Here is a 22,766-nt window from a genome sequence, read left to right on the forward strand (position 1 = left end):
GGTTGGTGGTGATATTGGTGGTGGTGGTGGTGTTGGTGGTGTTCGTAACGCGAATATTCACCACGCTCGCCCATGGGGTTTTGTATTATTTTTTAAATCTCTCCTACTACTACTGCTGCTACTACACGACACGTTGCCTCGGGAGCGTCAGAACGAACGGGCCATGCTAACGTCTAAAGTTACTCGCTCCGCGTGAGGGCGACAAAGCAAGGCAGTAGGAGCAGCAGCAGAGCGGTGGGTTTTTTTGGAGTTCGGCTCGGGAAGCTGTGGCCGTGTTTGTGGGAGGAGGTGGGGGGGGGAATCAGGCGGCCGTGAGACCAGGCCCCAGTGTACGAGGGAGCCGTGGGCGAAGCCCCCAAAAGGTAACAAAAACGTCGTCTCGTCGTCGTCATCGTCGTGTCCCCCTTGAATGGCGCCCTCGGGCTTTGAATGTTCGTTCAATTTTGAATAAACGACGTCGTTGCGTTATTACGTTTAGTAAGTGCGCGGGCACACACACACGCACGTGTCTTAGCTCGTGCGTGGTTGGTGGTGGTGGTTGGGTTGGTAGTGGTGGTGTTTGGGTTGTTGTTGGTGGTGGTTGGGTTTGGTGGTGTTTGGGTTGTTGGTCGTGGTGGTGTTTAGGTTGGTGGTGGTGGTTGGGTTGGTAGTAGTGGTGTTTGGGTTGTTGGTGGTGGTGGTTGGGTTGGTAGTGGTGGTGTTTGGGTTGGTGGTGGTGGTGGTTGGGTTGGTAGTGGTGGTGTTTGGGTTGGTAGTAGTGGTGTTTGGGTTGTTGGTGGTGGTGGTTGGGTTGGTAGTAGTGGTGTTTGGGTTGGTGGTGGTGGTTGGGTTGGTAGTGGTGGTGTTTGGGTTGTTGGTGGTGGTGGTTGGGTTGGTGGTGGTGGTTGGGTTGGTAGTGGTGGTGTTTGGGTTGTTGTTGGTGGTGGTTGGGTTTGGTGGTGTTTGGGTTGTTGGTCGTGGTGGTGTTTAGGTTGGTGGTGGTGGTTGGGTTGGTAGTAGTGGTGTTTGGGTTGTTGGTGGTGGTGGTTGGGTTGGTAGTGGTGGTGTTTGGGTTGGTGGTGGTGGTGGTTGGGTTGGTAGTGGTGGTGTTTGGGTTGGTAGTAGTGGTGTTTGGGTTGTTGGTGGTGGTGGTTGGGTTGGTAGTAGTGGTGTTTGGGTTGGTGGTGGTGGTTGGGTTGGTAGTGGTGGTGTTTGGGTTGTTGGTGGTGGTGGTTGGGTGGTAGTGGTGGTGTTTGGGTTGGTGGTGGTTGGGTTGGTAGTGGTGGTGTTTGGGTTGGTAGTAGTGGTGTTTGGGTTGTTGGTGGTGGTGGTTGGGTTGGTAGTAGTGGTGTTTGGGTTGGTGGTGGTGGTTGGGTTGGTAGTGGTGGTGTTTGGGTTGTTGGTGGTGGTGGTTGGTTGGGGTTGGTAGTGGTGGTGTTTGGGTTGGTGGTGGTGGTGGTTGGGTTGGTAGTGGTGGTGGTTGGGTTGGTAGTAGTGGTGTTTGGGTTGGTGGTGGTGGTTGGGTTGGTAGTGGTGGTGTTTGGGTTGGTAGTGGTGGTGTTTGGGTTGTTGGTGGTGGTGTTTGGGTTGGTAGTGGTGGTGTTTGGGTTGGTGGTGGTGGTGGTTGGGTTGGTAGTGGTGGTGTTTGGGTTGGTAGTGGTGGTGTTTGGGTTGTTGGTGGTGGTGGTTGGGTTGGTAGTGGTGGTGTTTGGGTTGGTGGTGGTGGTGGTTGGGTTGGTAGTAGTGGTGTTTGGGTTGGTGGTGGTGGTGGTTGGGTTGGTAGTGGTGGTGTTTGGGTTGGTAGTGGTGGTGTTTGGGTTGTTGGTGGTGGTGTTTGGGTTGGTAGTGGTGGTGTTTGGGTTGGTGGTGGTGGTGGTTGGGTTGGTAGTAGTGGTGTTTGGGTTGGTGGTGGTGGTGGTTGGGTTGGTGGTGGTGTTTGGGTTGTTGGTGGTGGTGGTTGAGTTGGTGGTGATTGGGTTGGTGGTGGTTGTGGTGTTTGGGTTGTTGGTGGTTGTGGTGTTTGGGTTGTTGGTCGTGGTGGTTGTGGTGTTTGGGTTGTTGGTCGTGGTGGTTGGGTTGTTGTTGTTGGTGGTGTTTGGGTTGGTGGTGGTTGTGGTGTTTGGGTTGTTGGTCGTGGTGGTGGTTGGGTTGGTGGTGGTGGTGTTTGGGTTGTTGTTGGTGGTGTTTGGGTTGTTGGTGGTGGTGTTTGGGTTGTTGTTGGTGGTGGTGTTTGGGTTGTTGGTGGTGGTGTTTGGGTTGTTGGTGGTGGTGTTTGGGTTATTGGTGGTGGCGTGACCGTCTATGATCAATCCACGCCGGCTTGCGACAGAATCTTCGGAAAGCTAAACCCGGGGTGGTGGTGGTGGTTGTTGTTGTTGTTCCTCCACCGTGGTGTCTCGTTGATGGGATGGGCCGCCACTACGATCAACGGGGGGGGGGAGGTATAGGCTGCGCTGCTGATGGACGACATAGTGCAGATTTTTTTTAATCCGATGAACTGTTCTATGCTGCTGCTGTATTGAAATGTCTATGCTGCTGCTGTTGTATTGCACTCTTCTATGCTGCTGTTGTACTGCACTCTTCTATGCTGCTGTTGTACCTCACTGTTCTATGCTGCTGTATTTCACTGTTCTATGCTGCTGTTGTATTGCACTGTTCTATGCTGCTGCTGTTGTACTGCACTGGTCTATGCTGCTGTTGTACTGCACTGGTCTATGCTGCTGTTGTACTGCACTGGTCTATGCTGCTGCTGTTGTACTGCACTGGTCTATGCTGCTGCTCTTGTTGTAATGCACTGTTCTATGCTGCTGTTGTACTGCACTGGTCTATGCTGCTGCTGTTGTTGTACTACACTCTTCTATGCTGCTGTTATACTGCACTGTGCTATGCTGCTGCCCAAGTCGTCTATGCTTGCCCGCCTTCACCAACCCAAACTGACCAGCAGTGGTGAAGTATGGTCACAGTCCAATAACCTCCTCGACCCACGCTGGCGTGGAGAGACCCTCATCCAGCAGTGGATCGACAGCAGCGTCCGTACACGCGCGTTCCGTGAAGTACCTTTGGTTTGGCTAATCCATAACTTGTCAACCCACACGGTTTGCCCTGTATTCTTGTACAGGGAAATTGAGTTTTCAGGTCCATACTGCGTTACAGCCGTTTCAATGCGGGCAACAACAACAACAATCTTCTTGGTTCTTTCGGTAAAGTCACGTAGAAGGGAAATAACAAAATAATAAAAATAAAACATAATAAAATAATTCTCACGACGTTTCGGCCACAACGCAAGCAGCCGTCCTCAGATGAAGACCAGGTCTGTCGGGGAGATGCTGTCTCAGACGCTGTCTCCCCGACACACCTGGTCTTCATCTGAGGACGGCTGCTTGCGTTGTGGCCGAAACGTCGTGAGAATTATTTTATAATGTTTTATTTTTATTATTTTATTATTTCCCTTCTACGTGACTTACCGAAAGAACCAAGAAGATGAATCCCTGCAGTCACGAAAGCTTTAAATCGAAATTTAACCAAGAAGTAATTGTCTCGAACCGCTGTTAATTCTTAGGCGTTGTTTAAGACGGTCTGTTTGTGATGATAACAATGATTTAGAGCGATTTGTCAGAATCGGAATATTTATTTACAGAATCCGATGAGCTATAATGCTTTCTTTAATAGATGTCCAGTCGGGGCAGGTAAGGACCTTACTACAACAATTATAAAACAAATTCTAGACTAAGGGTCTCCGTAATGCTCATGCAGTGTATTAGTCATGGTTCTTGTTTGACCATACTTCACCACGCTGGTCAGTGCGGGTTGGTGAAAGGCGTTTTGGGGGCGGAGGTAGAGTTACGACCGCTTTAGACATCACTCGCCACTGATGTTAGCCGTCGCTAGGACTAGAACCTAGCCCCTCCGGGCTCATAACACATTGCGCTAACCATTCATACCCGCTTTGTCGCTTGAGTTGAGTATATTAATGATCTCAGGTAGTGGATCATTAGCAGGTATGGGTTGAGTCTGTAATGCAAAATCTTCTACTTTGAAGCGCTATATTTTTTTAATGCCTAATCCTAGAGTGGTACAGATGGCTTAAGAGTGTTGTCTTCGCAAAATCGTGGCGATAAAAGTTTATCCACGGCACTGTACTGCTGTACCAGACCCCAACCCTTACGCCTAACCCCTAACATTTTCCCTAACCCCAATCCTCAATCCTCAACCCTAACCATAATACTAAACTCTAAACCTCTCGCCAACCCCTAACTCCTAATCCTAAACCCCAAACCCCAAACACCCTATCTCTCAACCCTATCATTAACCCCTGACCAAAAACCCGAACTCTAAACCATAATTTTATACATAACAACTAAACGCAAACTCTAGATCCTAAACTCGAACCATCAACCCTAACCCCCCAATCCTTAACCCCTGAACCATGGACGAAGACGGCATTCATATTTAATCAACTCAATCCTAAGGAAGGTCTGTGATTGGACGAAACCCTGGTCAGTGATTACATAAAAACCATTTCTTGGCATAGAAATCTTTTACAGAGGGTTGTTGATGCAGATTTAAATTCTGTGTTTGATTGGGGTCGGATCAGGAACGATGATACACAGGTGGACGACCGCAGGGTGGAGTGCATTTGTAAAACTGAATTTAGGTCGAGACCAGTGATGGACTAGCAGCCAAAGGAGGGAATAAAACCCGAGCAGATGTCCACCGCGGAGATGGAACGATGAGATCCGTCTCTCGCGTGGGAACTCGAGTTATCGTGGCATCGCGAGATGGCGACTTGTCTTGGCGAAGCCTTCATCCAGCAGTGGATAGGGCACGGCTCGCGCGTTCACGAGTGACGCTTGCAACTGATGACGTCGCGAATTCACCATGTAGTTGTCTGGGCATGGTACTCTACATCGGTGAGTAATGCGGTGGTGTTGGTAGTGGTGGTGTTATTCATGTGCCAAATGTTCACCTGTCTATCACTGGCGAATGAGTAACGTTGAGTCTCAAGCCGAGTCTTGCCCCCCGTGTGCCAGAGAGAAATTCAATTTGCGGAGTTGGACAACCGAGCCATGTGTCGTCACGGCCACGGAGGCTTCGTCCTGGACGTGGTGATTGTTTCAAACTCTCAGTTTGCCGAGCACGGGTCCAAAACGCCGAGCGGTCAGTGACAAACGGCACTGTTTGGGATGAAAGGTGTAATGGATGTGAGCAGGCGCGTTTCTTGACTTGAGGAAGCGTAAATGTGGAACGTTTGTTCCAGCGCTGGGCCAACGTTGGTCTGACATTGACCCAACGTTTGCCCAACGTCGGCCCAATGGCATGCTTACTGGGAAGGTGTCACCGCTGATCCGTGTGCTGCCAGAGCATCAGCTGTGTCTGCACTTGCATGTGTGCAGCTCATTTCCTCAATCCACTGCTGGATGGAGGGCCTCCTCCACTCTCCTTTTGTGGGTCTCAACCATCGTCGACAGTTTGACGAGCAACTCAATAAACGTGTCCATGGTGGTGTTTCCGCGCGTCAGATCTTCACAGCGAGCCTTGCCCCACGTTGCTGGACGGTGCGTGTGCTGCGGTATTGTCAGCCGCTACCGGATGAGGGCCTCCCCCCCCCCCCCCCCCCCCCGTGCCGTGGGGGTTATTTGGCCATTCTTGGGTCATTTCGGATTGGTGAAAGCGAGATGCGTAGATGTGGTACAATTATTATTAACTTGGCCACTCTGTCCTCTGCTGCCCCAACGCCGATACCAACCTGTTTTTATTCATCTGCCATTGCCCAGAATGTCGCCTGTTATGTATATTTCCCCCCCCCTCGAAGGCTGCACGTTGTTGTTGATGAATGTGAATTTTATTCATGAGCACCTTTCCCATCAGAGCAACCCTCCAGGCACGGACCTGCTTGGCTTCTGAGATCTGATGGGAGATGGGGTGAATTCAGAGTGATCTGGTCATAGGCTGCACATTTGGCGAAAGAACACATATTTTTTTAAATCATCAGTTGGAGTACCGCATGGCCCCCATTCAAACACGTCGGAATGCGGGACATGCTGGTCCAGCCTTTTGTATTGTATTCAAAAGGCTTATTCACCCTTCCTAGCAGCCCCATTCAATACAAAGGCTTTAATCACATCAATCACATTAGGCCAACCGTTACGTCCCGTACAATAATAAAACCCACTGCTCCCATGGGTCCGAGGATCCACATGCGATGATCCACCTATTGACTTCTAGAATTAATTGAAAATTCAAATGCCGATTACTCCATACTAAGGTCATCTTTGCGGCGGCCAAGATCAAGCAAACCCACGGATAACGCAAACCGTGTTAATATTAGGTCAGGAAATCGCCCGTGTCTGTCAAAACAAACCAATTGTGAATTAGAATATTGGCGGTTAAAGCCCTCGTATAAGACCACGTCCATCGTCTACCTACATGAAATGGAGGGGTGGGGGGGCGGCGATAACGTAGAATGCCGTCATCCGTTCCTACCGCTGCTTAAAGCGATCGGTCGGTCGCAATGGGCCGCTGGGCTGCCGGCCCTCGAACGATTGAGGAGCAGCTGACGATCAAAGCATAAGTGCGAATCGAAATCCAGGTTTAATGTGGACGGTGGGCGACTCGGGCTGGCCGCCCGCCCGCAGATAATTGAGAGTTCACCGTGTCCACTGTGTGCGTGCATGCGTGAGCAGGTGTCACACTGTTCGCGACAAGAAGCCGCCGAGCCTTGAGGACGAGACCTAGCCAGAGGCAAAGACAAGAAGAAAGAAGCACAGAGCGTGGAAACGCAGGTGGAGGAGAGGTGGAAGGAGCGACACGGGGCGAAGAGGAGGCGGTGAACACGGGAGGAGGATTAGGAACGTGGGAGAAGAAGGAAGAGAGGCAGAGGAGAAAGCGAGGGAGGAGGAAGGGCATTAGGAATACCGGAGGAGGGATCGTTAACACGGCAGGAGCATAAGGAGGAGGCCGCAGCACTCGGCGGTAACCATGGCCGTGGAGGAGCGGCTGCATTCGCCGCACCGGGGTTTCCCGGCGTGGCTTGGCACGCGCGGGCTCAGCCCCGAGATCGCGCTCGCCATGGACACCGAGCTGGGCATCCGGGACTACGAGGTGCTGCTTGCCTGCGCCGAGGACCTGCAGGTTCGCTCCGAGCTCTTCTCAGTCGCCCGCGAGCGCCTGCCCTTCGGCTTCTACGCCGTGCTGCGCCGCGTGGTGGCGGCGTTCCCGGCGGAGCGCGTCGGCGACTGCGGCGCCGCCGCGTCGGGCCGATCGTGCCCCGGCCTCGGCTCGCTGCTGGAGGCGCTCGTGAACACGCTGAGCAGCCTGAGCCGCGAGCTCCTCCGCTCGGCCAACAAGTTGAGCGCGCTGGACCTGGGCACGCCGCGGGATGGAGACGGAGTTGCCGACTCCGGCGGCGCCGACGGCAGCGGCGACGGAGAGGCGCCGGGGCAGAGGCAACGGCAGCGTCAGCAACGTGGCGGCACGCACCGCTATTCAGGTGAGCACGGGGGTGGGGTGGGGATCCTCGTCGCGTAGGAAACGGGCGACTGCACTTTGGAACGCTTGGAATGTGGAGAGCAGTGGAGGGTAGTTAATGAAGCGGTTCAGGTGACATCTTCCCCCAGCTTGCTGTCGGTCATTTGAGGGCATTTTTCAGTCCGCTGCTGGTGGAAGGCCTCCCCACGGTGGCGAGGATATAACCTACCGCGCCAGGTATACAGGAAGTCGTGGGTTCGATCCCAACCCTGACGCCTGTATTTTTGGAGTGCTTCTCTCTCCCCGTGACCTCATGGATTTTTCTCTGGGTCCTCCAGTTTTTCCCTCCACATTTTGGAATCAACATGCGTTTAGAGTATATTGCTGCTTTAAATGTCCACGTGATAAGCCTCTTCATTGAGCTATCATTGTGGCCAGGTCGCTTCTGAAAATGAGCTATGTAGCTCAGTGGTCCTTACCTGGTAAAATAAAAAAAATAGTTTAAATAGTTTATATCTCACTGGACCATGCTGGTCAGTCAGGAATGGTGAAGGCGTGACGGGAGGCTGAAACCGGTTAAGATATCACTGCACCACCGATGTTAGCCGTAGCCGGGAATCGACGGTCGCTGGGTTCATAGTGCAGTGAGTTAAGCGCTGCTCCACTAGCTCTCCTAGTTCCGAAGTCTTTGAGGACCGGACAAGGATTAAGGGTCACTGTCGTTGGCACTGGAACAAGCAGTGTGATGGCATCGTGCTCATTTCGTGGTTTCCGAGCTCGCAGTGGAAATTCCACATTCCTATCGTTGGAGGCAATCGTTGTGTAGGACAGCCTCCTGTTGACTCCCCACAGGGCGGTCCTTTTTTTTTACTTTTCTTCGGGAGGGTCCCCCAACATCGGGATGATGTTTGGCCACGAATTAATTCGGTTCACGAGAGTTTGGCTTCCGCGTGGGAGGAAACCGGGGAGCCCGGAGAAAACCCCCACCGCTTAGAGCGACGCGATGCCGATAGCCACATTTGGGATAACATTGTGGTGTGGGGGGGTAGGTGGGGTGGGGTAGAGGGGAAAACAAACACGTTAACCCTTGCCCATTCCGAGGCATCTGCAAGTGGCAGGGGGTGAGTGTCCCGTTCACCACTGGATCTCGGAACGCGCAAAAGTGGCTCGGTGTTAATTTGATTTAGAGAGGCGTAGCGCCGATTTATTTAAAGACATCGCACGCACCGCAGAGAACCGTAGCCACACGACCGCACTCAATGATAGCTGGCGCCAAACTGTGCCACGCGCCCTCCCGCGTGGCCTTGTGGGAGCCTCGGTACGTCTTGCGACCTGAAGACGTACCAATAGATTGATTTTATTTTAGTATTTCCTATGATTCGTGATGAAACTGATGACGGGAAAGGGTTATAATGAGGAGTAAATGGACGCCCGTGCCCAGATGTTGCCGACCATGGCACCGAGGAGGTGTGCGAGATGCCAGCCGAGGAGGTGGACGACCACGACGACGACGGCGAAGAGGAGGAGGAGGATGTGGAAGTGCCTTCGGGATGGAGAGTCAACCAGATGACAGAGACCTCCTACCCCAAGCTCCCTGCAGGTAACGTTAGGGCGACGCCAGGCGGTGGTGGTGGTGGCGGCCACGCTGCTGTACGCTGGCTGCCTGTAGTCCATCGCCGTGCGGGCAGCGGTGAGAGGGTTGGCGGATCGCGCAGATGTCGTGAAACTGCTTCACCCCCCCCTCCCCCACCGTGGGCGTCGTGGATGTGCCCTACCTTGGCTTGCCAGGAAGACGGCGGTTCAGCGAACTGTTGAGTGATCTTCATCTGTTCTTTCTTCATGGGATAGAGTGTTAGCCCTCCCTCCCCATCTCACACCTGCTTAGCTTTCGAGGTCTGACAGAGACCGGGAGGCTGATTTTGATTTTTAGCATTTCCTGTTCCGATGACGTACGTGTATGTCATCAAAAGGAAACCGGAAGAAAAGCTAAAATATAATAGCTATGGCTAACGAGGCTCCCACAAGGCCATGCGGGAGGGCGTTTAGCACAGTTTGGCGCCTGCGGTGAGCATGGTGTCTTGACAAACAGCGGCACTACACGTCTCGTAATGGGAAAGAGTTAAGTGTGAGCGAGCGGGCGGGCGGGCAAACTAGTAACGGGCGTCACTGATTGGTTACAGATTCCGCGCAAGGGCCCCTGCTGAGGATGAGCGAGATGCTGACCTCGGCGAGCTCGGCGACCTCTCCCGCGGTGGTGGAGGTTGGCGGTTCGGAGCTGGAGGCTAGCCAGGTCGTGGTGAAGGCGGAGGCTGTGGACGAAGGTGAGTTTCCACCCCGGAGGTTGCCAATCGATCGGCGTTTACACGCAGCGCCGCTGGGCTCCCCGGTGACACGGATGTGCAGGCACGCCATGACGTACGCGATAGATGCGTTCCCGGAAAATCGCGCGTATCTCAAAATCGCGTTAAGTCAAAAGCAATTTTTGCTCATAAGAAATAACGGTCAAGGCGGAGGTTCGGGGATTTCACTCCCACTCGCAGACATAATCGCCTATATTATCTGAGCCTATGTCAATACCATACATGTACACACAATATAATTCTTTAAATTTAAAAGGAAAATCATGTGAACTCTAATATACTTCCTACAAAATAAAAATTCAAATGAAGAAATACAGTTTTACTTATCAGAGTATTTTTTTTGTTTGAATTCTGACCACAAGTATTGTGGTTAATGCAGACATGATTCCTTGTAAAAGGTTACAGTTTGGTGTTTTAACATCTTAACACAGCTGTTTTGTTGCCAGAAAAAAGGGGAAAACCTCTTCTCATATTTTTGTTCTGGCAAAGGAGTTCCCATGATACAGTTTTACTTGTAACTACACCGGAGTTGCGATGTGGAGAGGATGGATTGAAACGACGAGGAGGGAGACAGACTTGGAGTTGGTGGAGTTAAGGAGCCGCACGTGCGTGGAGAAAGAGTGGGTGGAGTTGCTGGAGGGACGGCGGGAGAGAGAGAGAGAAGGAGAGTGAAGGAGAGAGAGAGAGAGTGGAGGAGTCGGCTTTGCAGCGTGCGATCACAGCGAGAGACAAAGCGAAGAGTGCCGATGTACATGTGGCGTGATGCTGTACGGCACAGCGCACCGGTTATTGTACCGCACCGGCTGCTGGCAACGCCATTGGGTCGCGGTGCCAGGCTAGGGTGACGTAGGATGGCGTTATTCCCAAAATTGCCTCGCTATATGTAAATGAAAGGTCTAAATATAAAGCGCGCCGCGTTATTCCAAAATGGCGTACTGCAAAAGCACGTAAACTGAGGATTGCCTGCAATTGTGTGGGGGTTGACCGAGTTGTGATTAACTCAGAGAGCCGTGTTCTTGACATGACGGTTAAAAGTCAGCCAAAATGGAGTTCAAGACCAAAACCTGATGTGTGAATAACTGGAGACTGGGCTCAGGTCATTAACCCCCCCCCCCCCCCCACACACTTGCGAAAGCCGGTTGTCGCCTGGATCAGAACCCAGGATCTCAGAGGGGCCAGGACAGCACTCTGACTTCTAAGCCACCCGTTATCCTCTACAAACAAATCACGTTTCCTATCCGTTCTCTTGGTCGATGCCGCCGGTCGATGCTGTTGTTGTTGTTCGTTCCAGGCGGCTGGGGCAGGGAACCCGAAAGAATCTGGAACCCCGCCAGCGCCCTTTACGTTCAGCAGCAGCAGCAGGTGGTGGCGGACATCAAGCCGGTCGCAAACGTTCGCCGCATCCCGGCGCCGGCAAGGAACCCGGCTCGTAGTGGCGACCGCCCGCTGTCGCATCCCTACCCGCTGTCGGCGCGCGAACTCGGCGAGACCGGCGGCACCCACCACCACCACCGCCCCGTAATCGCCGCACGCCCCGGCGCGCCGGACTGGCGCCCCGGCCTCCGCCGCCGCTGCCGCCGACGAGTGGAACGGGCAGCTCGCGCTGGCGCCCGGCGAAGGCGGCGGCTACGGCGACGGCAGCGGAGACGGCGGCGCCGGCGTGTTCGGCCGCAACGCGAGCCGCTGCGAGGAGTGCGGCAAGGAGTTTTCGACGCCGTCGTACCTGACGATCCACCGGCGCACGCACACGGGCGAGCGGCCGTACAACTGCGAGTTCTGCGGGCGCTCGTTCGGGCACCTGGCGGTGCTCACCAGCCACCGGAGGCGCCACACGGGCGAGAAGCCCTTCACGTGCAAGGTGTGCGGCAAGGCCTTCTGCCAGAACTCGAGCCTCGTGTACCACATGCGCACGCACACGGGGGAGAAGCCGTACACCTGTGACGTGTGCGGACGCAAGTTCACCGTCTCCAGCAACTTCATTAAGCACCGGCGCTCGCACTTCTGAGTGCCGGCGGTGGTGGTAGCAGTGGTTGGTCGCGATGGTGGTGGTGGTAGCAGTGGTTAGTCGCGATGGTGGCGGTGGTGGTGGTGGTGGTAGCAGTGGTTGGTCGCGATGGTGGCGGTGATGGTAGCAGTGGTTGGTCGCGATGGTGGTGGTGGTGGTGGTAACAGTGGTGCGGCTGCGATGGCAATGCCACCGCCGGGATGGAGAGGGAAGCCGCGCCCTTCTGTCGATCGCCGTACGTACGCACGTGCGGACGGCAAGCTGGCGAGGTGGTGTGTGAGCGCAGTTCAAGGGTGGTACTACAGCAAGTAGGTTGTTAGGCTTGCGTGCGCTGTGCAGGAGTGGTTGAACGTCTAAAAAGCAGGAGCCTTTTGGGACGGAATACGATGAAAGATCTCTTGAGCCTGTACATGAACAGGGGCAGGGAATCGACAGCACGGATGGCTGGGGAAAGGGAGTTGCAGACTGGCGGAAGCAGAGGAGAATGAGCGACCGCCACTGAGTCGGAGCTGGCCGGAGGCTTCGATGGAAAGCCTTGGTGACTGGAGTGCAGCGGAGGAAGGAAGTAGAGTGAGATAGCGAGATGAGATGGGGCGGTGTGGGGGGTGGGCGTGTAGACGTCACAGCCTACTTGCTGTACTGTCACCACCAGGCAGCTCGCCGATCCCCACCCCACCGCGGTTTTGTCACCGCTGCGCGATCCGCTAGCAAGGCGTGTCGGTTGTCCGTGGCGGGTCCGCTGCGAATGTGTGTGCGTTTAACTTCTTTCGCCCCGTACCTAGCCAACCGTGCTAACCGGAGGCACGGGATATTGCGCCCGCGCGGATATCCGGAGCAGCCTCAAAACGAAGCCAGTACAAACCGACTGAGCATCACTGTGTGCACACTTCGTGTCCAAGGACACAGACACGACAGCGACAGGAGGATGAAGGAAATCATCGCAAGTGCTTTTTCGTTTTCAAGCGTGGATATGAAGTGTGTTTTTTTTCATGTTGGTTACTTTTCCCAGTTTGAGTTGTGCGTGGTGTGCGCCGGCGGTCGGAGCGGCGATGCTCGTCCGGATACGTGGCCTTTGCCGCCACCGCTCAGCACGCGCCGATTGACCGGGCGCGCCGATTCACTGGACGCGGGCGGAGGCCCCCAACGCCTCCGGCGGGGGTTTTGCAGCAGCGTGCCATTGCACGGGGAGACGCTGTGCCATGCCATGCCTCGCTTGGCACAGCGTCCAACGGAAACGCCTCGCGTAATGCTCGTTCGCAACCGAATATTCTGTTGACCTCCGCTCGGTGGGAGAGGTCTCTCGTTCTGTCCTGTTGCCCCCCCCCCCCCCCCCACAACGACCCCTTCACCACCATTAGGAAGTTTACGGGCCAGGAGCAGAACGTCGGATAATTGTGCCGTACTAGACAAGGTATAACCCCTTACGCCGAAAGCACATCGGAGAGAGATCAGCAAGCGTCAATATTTATTTTGGTCCAATCTGTCGAATCGGCCTAATCGGTGTGCCGAAATAATGTTGGCCAGCAGAGGCAGCAGTTAGTTTGGACGTTTGTGAGTGACAAAATAATTACAATCGATACTTCCCCCCCCACTACCCCCTGTATGCCAATTGTGTCCGACCGGCATGTCGGGAGATAGAAATTCTCTATCGGAAGTCTGTAGACTGCCGATTCTGAAGTCTGCTAAGTAGTGACAATTGGCGTTTTTAAGACCGGATTAAAAAGTATTTCTCTTCTGTCGATTTTAATTTTTGTTTAAATCTTTCCCACGCTCTTTGTTTAGGGAACGGCCCGAGAAGTTGATGTCGTAGAACTACTTCTGAAGTCAATTCAGTAGGGCGGGGGAAGGGGGACCTCTTTATCAGAGGTCGCAACCGGGTACCCGATACCCAGCTACCCGTACCCGGCCGGGTACGGGTAGCCGGGTATCGGGTATCGGGTAGCATTGTACCCGGCCGGGTACGGGTGTACGGGTACCCGTTTGCGACCCTGGTGCGGCCGGGTACGGGTAGGCCGTGAGTCACTGGTGAGTCACCGTTTGTCACTCATTTCCCAACGTCTTGTCTCTTCTCACAATTCAAGTTCCTAGAATCAACCCACCCGCACCTGCAACATGGCTTCATCCCAGAGGTCGCAATGGGGTACCCGATACCCTTACCCTACCCGTACCCGCCTGGGTACGGGTAGCCGGGTATCGGGTAGGGTACGGGTACCCATTTTGCGACCCTGGTGCGGCCGGGTACGGGTAAGGAATCACTTGCCGATAAGAACGACGTTTAATTCCCAGAGCCACAATTCAGGGAAATTCGTTGAGAAACTAAACTCCTGTTTTATTTTATTTACGCGTGGTTATTGGTGACCGGGCTGTGATAGCCCCCATCGACTCGGGATGCTGGAGGATCCCTGTTTTATTCGTGAAAACCTGGAGTCGAACCCAGGTCTCGGTTGTTCCGACTCAAAGTGGCCCTGACTACACTCTATGAGCAACCGGGCCAAAACGGTTTCACGAATCGATCGGCAAAACTCCGAATCGTGCCCCTGAATCGAGTCGGTGAGTCGCCGCGTGCCGTGCGATTGGTGATGTTTTTCTCGTGTGTGTGAGAGAATCTTCTGGCCAGTGTGAATACTGTAGCCTTTACAATGGTAATAATTTATAGACCTTTGTCAATCCACTGCTGGATGGAGGCCTCGCCACCACCGCATGTTGGTCGTGGGAGTGAATGTTTGACCATACTTCATGGCGGTGGTCAATGTGACTCGATGCAGGGATGCCGCGGTCCAAGACGCATTTGGATCCACGATGTTTGGCCGTGGCCGGGAATCGAACTCGGGTCACTGGGTTCATAGTGCAGTCCGCTAACGACTGTGCCGCCACTGCACCCCACTGGAGCTATAATAATTACGCAGGAAAGCCTCGGTGAGCCTCAAGCATATGTTTTCAGGGAGGTCCTACTGCTACACGTTGGTATGTTTGGCGATTTGAAATGCACGAGTCGTCGGCTGCGTGTGGGAGGCAGAGTACCCAAAGAAAACCCCACCACGTGGATCCGACAGCGGAACGAGCAAGCAACCCACTTGCCGTACCTTGCTGCGCTGCCACGTGATCCGGCCCTTGCTTTCCGGCGGGGGGGCGGGCGGGCATCTCCGCATGATCCATCAACCCCATGGGTCCCAATCTGCCGCGACTCTCAGCTCCTCTCACTATCCGCTGTATGCAACGGGGGGCGGGGGGGGGGGGCCGCGCGCATTTTCTGGAAAGTACCGTGATCTTCTGTAAACTTTCGACAAAAAGCTGTTACCAAAAAAATAATATACATTGTTTTTTTTTTGCCCTCTGGGGCTTAAAGTTCGTCTCACGCAGGACCAATAATAGAGCCGTTTTAACCGTGAGCGCCGATGAGTTTTCAGTACCGAGGTGGGTGGAGGAGGGCACGTGACTGTTGTGACGGCAAGGGCTTCTGCATTTATTCGTGCCGGGTCTGTCCCGCGGTGGTTGTCAATGAGGTATTTCCCAGACCCGGCACTCCCAAGTACTGTATACCTCTCGTCAATGGCCGTGTGGCTACCGAAAGCCGCGTAACCTTGGTCCAGTCTTGCCAGCGCGCGACACCGAAACAAAAGGTCACAACTGTTATTTATGAAAGTCCTGGTTGTCGTGAAGCGATTGAACTGCAATAACTAACTGCGTAGGTGGTTGCGTTGTTGTGGCGTTGGCGGTTGTGCCGTCGCCCCGTTGTGTGGGGGACGCGGCGCGTGCCGACGTTTCGCTGCGCGTGCCTGGAAGTTTTTTGAAAGCGAGGAGGACTTGGAGAGGTGCACGTGGTCACGTGGTACTGTACCGGGAGGGCCGCGCAGTTCGGTCACGCCGGCTGGTGATGCTTTTGTGGTCGGCGTTTGCATTGCATTGTGGGGGTTTCTTTTTTTGTGTGTGTCTATTTGGCAATCGCTGAAACGAACGTTTTGGTTACCGTGTCTGATTTGTCTAACACTGGTTTTGAGTTTCGTGAAATATTCGCCGGCTGTTCTTTTGCGTTTTGAGTTTTGTTAGTTTTTCATTCGACAGTATTTGGGGGGGGAGTTGGTTTGTGTTAATGATGTCACTGGAGTTTTGTCACTAATAAGTTACGAACTACTGGGCCTGTTGTGTTTTATACGGTGTTAGCGAATTGACACGAAGTCGCTCTGCTCACTCGTAAATGTTATTCATTGACGATGATGTCATGCTAATCACGATTTTAAATAATTAGCACACGTTTTTGAATGACTCTTGATGAAGACAATGCTAAGATTGGCACGGACTTTGTGTCAAGTTAGTCCGTCTAGAGTTTGTCTGTTTACTACTACTACTAATGACGATGATGATGAAGTGTCGAGCGAATGTCACGTTTTGTGTTTTTGTTTAGTTTTGTCTGATTACGTTGTTTTTCTTGCATGTGTGCCGAACATTTGATGCAGCGCAAAGGAGGATCTGTACGGGCGCCATCGCCTCTGGGTCAAAACGACGATGTTATGCATTTCCTGTAATTAAATGATAACACTTTAAGACTTCGGCCGGCGTTTCGTGCGTGAGTGTTTGTGTCGTTTTCATTGGTTATGGAGGAGCAGCGGTTAGCGAAACTGCGCTACAAGACCCGGCGCTGACCAGAGTTCGGATTCCAGCTCACGGCCAACAACGTCGGTGATAAATATCTGAACCGGTCCTTGGGGCCTCTCCTAGGTCGACTCGGCCTTTGAGGGAGTACCGGGTGCGGTCTGTATAAAATATTAGCACTGGGGAGACAAAGGCGGCCGAGCGTACGTGGTGTTGGCCGTTGTCGCGAGATCTTTACTACCTCGCCTGCTATACAGGAGGTTGTGGGTTCAATCCCGACCATAACGCCTGCTGTATATTTGGAGTTTTAGTATCTCTCTGTTGTCGCGTGGATTTTTCTCCATGCCTTCTGGTTTTTCCCCGCCACAATTAAAGTCTAAATGCGTTTAGAGTATTTGGCAACTGCTATAAATTTCCACGCGACGATAAGCCACTTCTACGAGCTATGATTTGCGATAGCCAGGTCGTTTCTGAAAAAAGAGTTTCATAGCTCGGTGGGCCTTTCCTGGTAAAATTAAAAAAATTTAGTTAATAGTTTTTCGTGCGTCGTGCGGGCCTTCATAGCTGCTCGATAACAGCACTTGCCCCAACAGCAACATTACAGACGGTCTCCGATTTACGAACACCCGCACTTACGAACCAGCCTCCGTGAAATATTTTTTTTTGAACACCGACTTAAAACGCGAACTCTCACCTGCCAATTGAACTGCGACACTTTTTTTGTCCGACTGAGCGATCCTCCACGAGATGTAAACGAGTCGGCCTCGTGCTGGGAGTAAGAGTTTTGTGTGTTAATGATCATTTAAATACGGTAGATTACTGTTCCTACTTACGAACCGCTCCACTTACGGGCCCCGGGAACGAATTTCGTTCGTAAGTCAATGACTGGCTTATACGCTAAACGGGCGGGGTAGGGGGACATGTCTTTGTCATTGGCTCCAAGTCACGAAGATGGCGAAGCCATTAGGATATCTCGCAGGGAGGCAGATGCCGTTAACCACCCGTTTGTCGTGAGTTTCAGGCGCAGCGGCGACTCTTCAAAAGTACTTCTGAAACGCCCTTAAAACTGGCGTTTACGTTCGCGCACAGGAGATGGCACACTCGTGCCGTTCGACACAACGTTGCTGTGAAATTGTAACAGGACGTTGCAGTCTTAATAAGTATAACCCGTAAAAACAAAGTTTTTCACTATAAATTCTTTATATGCGTGGCGGCTAGAGTCCTCTCGTCCTCTGGCTTGAGATGGCTGCCACCTATGGGTCAGATGATTGTCTGCCAGTATTAAGCAATTGGTAATTAAATATTTAATTTGTTTTCCCTAAACAGTGTAAAATTTTGGAAAAAAATTTTCACGAACATTAATTGTCTCGCACAACGAGTCTGTGTGCAAAATGTCAGCTCGATTGGATCACGGGAAGTGGGTTAAAAAACGACCAAAAGATTTGCACGGTCGTAAGCAAGCACGCAAGCACGCAAGCACGCAAGCAAGCAAGCGAACTTAATAAAAAGGATTTAAAAAGCGACGGAGCTTTTCATTTTCAAAAGTTGCACTGTTTCAAATGACGTGGCAAAGCTGATATACAGCAGGAAGCGATGGGGCTCTGGTGTGTGACGGCCATTTGTGACCTAAGCGGAGACCTTTAACTCTACACTTGTAGGGGTGTTACGGGAGGGCGAACAAACACACAAGAGGTGGTTATGCCCGCACGCGGAAGGATGCTTACATCCACGTCCGCATCGGTTAGCCCTGGGGGGCTGTAACGGCGCTGTGATCCCCCACGGCCCCACCCCTTGGGGGGGAGTTGCTGTATAAGGTGGTGAGCCGGTGGGCTCGGGGTTCAGTGTTTAGCTTAAACCAGTGAAGACCGGCTAGATAGGCCCTGGGACTCCCCTGGCTCGCTGTCCTTCTCAGGACCGACCAGGGCAAGCCAGTGGCATGGCCCCGAGAGCCCAGAGCTGATGCTCTTGTAAGAGCCGGTCTGGTGGCTAAGGGTGCCGTGATCCCAGCTTGACCAGAGCTGGATCAGCTAGCCTCCCCTAGTTCTCGAGTGGACGACCTGGGAGTAGGCTAGCTGGTTAGAGCGACTGGGGTCTCCCTGTTAGACGGGTGAAGGGGCCGTTACCCCTTCGAGTGTTGTATACATTGGCCTGTGCTGAGTGGAACGTTATAATAAGTAAGTATTCCTCCGACTACGTCGTCTACGTCTCATTGAACCTACTACACACTCGAGAACCCGGGTTCGTCAGCGGTGGCTCCAAGACGGGTTCGAACCCAGACTCTCAACAGCGACAGGCTTCTGAGCTACACCCAATCGCACCTTTCTGCGTTTGTCTGTCTCTCTTTGTGTTTGGAATTTAGCATCTGCCACTAAACCTATAACACCTATACCCCGCTACTTAAGGAACGAAACAGGAGGACTTCTCCACAAATCTGGCTGTCGCCTGATGAAGCTGGTTGTAATTACTGGCGAAACGTCGTGCTCCGATTGTAAATGTTGTGGCTTGGCTCTCCAACACACCGGTGTGCTGTACTAGTGACAAATTGGCATGTTCTGTTTACGTGACAAACCTTTACTAATTGGCTGTGTCGGGTGGTGGCGGGTTTAACGACACATTTTTACAAGATCTAACAACAAAAACTTGTATTATGGATGATATTGGTCGCAAAAGCCCTTCGTTTTAAATAAACCTATAACACCTGGATCTGTCCCGGGACCTTACCAGCAGTTCACTTCAGAGCGCACCTAGTCTGGCACAAGCACCGTGGTGATGCCGCTGTTGTCATCTGTATTTGTACGTTTGTCCATCTCCTGGCCTGTTTCCCTGTGTTGCTCTCCCTGCCCTCCAGTCGGCCTATGCTGATGTTCCACATTATTACTTTGTCCATCAGTACTGGTTTACGATGTATGTTGAACTTCTTTTGCACCGTACGTATAGCCAACCGTTCTAATTGGAGGAGTGGGGAAAGGACAAACTAAACACGAAACGCAATTATATAATAAATTAGTTTTCAATCTAGATTTCAAACTGCATTGCTCCAGTGGCTTCCGAATGACGGAAGAGCGTTCCAGACGGCCGCAGAAGCGTTTTTGCGATGTCGCGTGATGGTTTATGCTCCATGACAGAGAACGGCAAGGAACTGTGGTTCAATTTCGATTTTAAAGCTTTCGTGACTGCAGGGATTCATATTCTTGGTTCTTTCGGTAAAGTCACGTGGCGTTTCATTCTTCACCTGAGGACGGCTGCTTGCGTTGTGGCCGAAACGTCGTGAGAATTATTTTATTATGTTTTATTTTTATTATTTTATTACTTCCCTTCTACGTGACTTTACCGAAAGAACCAAGAAAACTGTGGTTCAATTGTGGCACGCGCGTTGTGTGTAACGAGCGCGACCTCGCAATGTATTCGTTCAGCAACCAGAAGCCAACGCAGCATGGCGAGCACTGGACGGACACGGTCAGATCTTGCAGTCACCCCATCGCGACACGTGCCAACAAGTTCTGTGCACGCTCGCTAATGTTTGAGCTTGGGCACGAACAGCGGAATGGAGTTGACAGCACGGACGGCAGGAGGCGGCGGTGGCGGGGTGGGGAGAGAAGTTCCAGACATTTGGCAGCAGCACAGGAGATGAAGTGACCTACCACGGAGTTGGCAAAATAAATAGGTACCGTGCCCCATGAGTTATCTTGTGAGTTGGGCACGACTTCCCTTGGAACGCTCACGATTGTGGAATTTCCCAGAAACGCTCGGTACGCAACAAGAGATCAATACCCAATTGCAGGAAACAAAAAACAATAATTGAAGTGTTTAATGTTGAATCGGCCTGCAATTCGTAAACTTTTCCACCGCACACGACTTTATTCTTGAACGTGTTCGGTCACGCATGTCCTCTCCACCCGAATACTGACGCAGGGATTTCAGGCCCGGCACACGTGAGGATTTTATACATTTGCCAGAGATAAAATCAGAATCTTTATTTAGACTGCCCGGGGGTCTGGCTGTAGCCCCCAACTTATACGGACATCTCGGGGAGTTGTCCGTAGACACACGAGGATTAACGAATTACTTGCTATTCGATTTAAAGCTTTCGTGACTGCAGGGATTCATCTTCTTGGTTCTTTCGGTAAAGTCACGTAGAAGGGAAGTAATAAAATAATAAAAATAAAACATAATTAAATTTCGATTTAAAGCTTTCGTGACTGCAGGGATTCATCTTCTTGGTTCTTTCGGTAAAGTCACGTAGAAGGGAAGTAATAAAATTATTATTATGTTTTATTTTTATTATTTTATTACTTCCCTTCTACGTGACTTTACCGAAAGAAGCAAGAAGACGAATCACTTGCTCATTACGGAAACGGAATTATGCCGGGACGGCAGCTTTCGAGCCGAGCTCACACCTGAGCTCGCAACTTGAGTTGCATGCAACCAAATCGTTCGTCTGCTTCCAATTTTCTACACGTGGCGCAAACCACCGGGTGGGTGGCAGAGTCAAGGATTCTAGATTTGAAGCTTTCGTGACTGCAAGGATTCATACTCTTAGTTTTTCGGTAAAGTCACGTAGGTAAAAAAATGAAATTAAAATTAATAAAAAATAAAATAATAAAAATCACGACGTTTCGGAGGCAACACAAGTCTCTGTCATCAGCAAGTCTGGCTGTGACGGTCCCACCTGATGACGGAGACTTGTGTTGCCTCCAAAACGTCGTGATTTTTATTATTTTATTTTTATTCATTTTAATTTCATTTTTTACCTACGTGACTTTACCGAAAAACTAAGAGTCAAGGATGTCCATGCGTGGGGAAAGAGAGAGGAACGGGAATGGGGAGAGAGCGGGGAAGGAATTGGAAATGAGATCAGTAAATAATGAGGAAAAGGAAATGAGAGGAAAATTATGGAAAAAGAGCGGAGAAACGGAAGCACGGGGTGGGAGAGATGAGGAATCTGGAGTGGATCTTTCCCGGATTGCATGTTCCCCAAATGTGGACTGGATTTCCAGGAAAGCGAGATTTGGAAATATACTTACTCAGGAGAATTGTAGGACTTTTTTTATCAGGAGGGTTGATGCTTTGGGATTTAATTTTAAGATGTTTTCAGCCAAACCAGGTCGATTGAACCCGCCTCCTCTGTCTGTCCTCCTTGTCCACCCGACGGCCCCTTACTGCACACGCTGACACCACCGCAGTTCGACAGAAGATCGGCATGCAGGTGGCTTGCTTGTGGTGGGGTGAAGTGTGGGAAACTCCCTCCTCTTCCACGACGTCTCGCCAGCGTGGAAGAGGAGGCCAAAAGCACCCTCCAGTTGGGCTTTTCTTAGAGCTCCCTCTCGGGCGCCACGATTGCTAGGAGATGTTAACTACCTCGCCTGGTATACAGGAGGTCCTGGGTTCGATCCCGACCCTGACGCCTCCTGTATATTTGGATTTTGCATGGTGGCGAGATGTTAACTATCTCGCCTGGTATACAGGAGGTCGTGGTTTCGATCTCGACCCTGACGCCTGGTGTATTTTTGGAGTTTGCATGGTGGCGAGATGTTAACTACCTCGCCTGGTATACAGGAGGTCGTGGGTTCGATCCAGACCCGGACGCCTGCTACATATTTGGAGTTTTCATGTCTTTGGCTGCTCTGGAGTTTCACTTGTGGCCAGGTCGCTTCTGACAAACGAGCTTCATCGCTCAACCTTCAAGCGTCCTTACCTGGTAAAATGAAAAAATATATTTTCATAGTTGGATAGATCAGTCCACTTGCCGTGCCGCCTTCTGCTGGTGATCCAGATGATGGCAACCCTTCTCTCGAGGCGAGTCCAGCCCCCAGTTTAATCTCAAATTCATTGGCGCGCCGTCACGTCCACGTGTGAGTGCTCTTCGGCGATAAACAAACACACACGCGCACCTCGCGCTAAAAAAAACCCTCCCAAGACGCCAAATAATAAACAATCTCGAAACAAATTTTTTTTTCAACCATCGTGAATTCCTAAAGACGACGGGGGGCAGGGGGGGGGCGTGATGGAGAGAGGGGGGTGCAGAGAGAATTGCTGCAAACTCAACTCATGGCCAACATTTGAAAGGAAACAGCAATTCCCCCGAGCTCACGAGCTTACGAGACGAGATCGAGTGTGGATGATGATATTGTGGCGATAATATCTGATGTTCGTGAATTTAATAGCGTGGAATGCGCGACTGGTTTTGTTGTTAATTAATAAGCCACGGTTGCTGAGCAAAGGCCCACCGGTTTGTCGTGTCCATCTTATCATCATTATTACAAAACGTTTCACATAGCGCCTTGTTCCAAGGCGAATTAACGGCAATTATAAAATTCCACCTTCGAGTATAGTGGTGGAGTTATTAAAAGTGGTGCTGTAGTTAT

At 51.9% G+C, this 22,766-nt stretch overlaps 1 protein-coding gene across 1 annotated transcript; it reads left to right on the plus strand.

The window, feature by feature from the left end:
* Positions 1-24: 24 nt before the first annotated feature.
* LOC133350686 (uncharacterized) lies at positions 25-20,337 on the plus strand. The gene is made up of 7 exons (XM_061565319.1): positions 25-362; positions 6,663-7,468; positions 8,888-9,046; positions 9,627-9,767; positions 11,098-11,664; positions 16,266-16,330; positions 20,314-20,337. The coding sequence occupies exons 2-7, from the start codon at positions 6,958-6,960 to the stop codon at positions 20,335-20,337; spliced, it is 1,467 nt and encodes a 488-aa protein (XP_061421303.1). The 5' UTR covers positions 25-362; positions 6,663-6,957.
* Positions 20,338-22,766: the final 2,429 nt, after the last annotated feature.

This window comes from Lethenteron reissneri, chromosome 4, assembly GCF_015708825.2.
Source record: "Lethenteron reissneri isolate LAM-NWPU_2019-01 chromosome 4, ASM1570882v1, whole genome shotgun sequence".
Lineage (NCBI taxonomy): Eukaryota > Metazoa > Chordata > Hyperoartia > Petromyzontiformes > Petromyzontidae > Lethenteron > Lethenteron reissneri.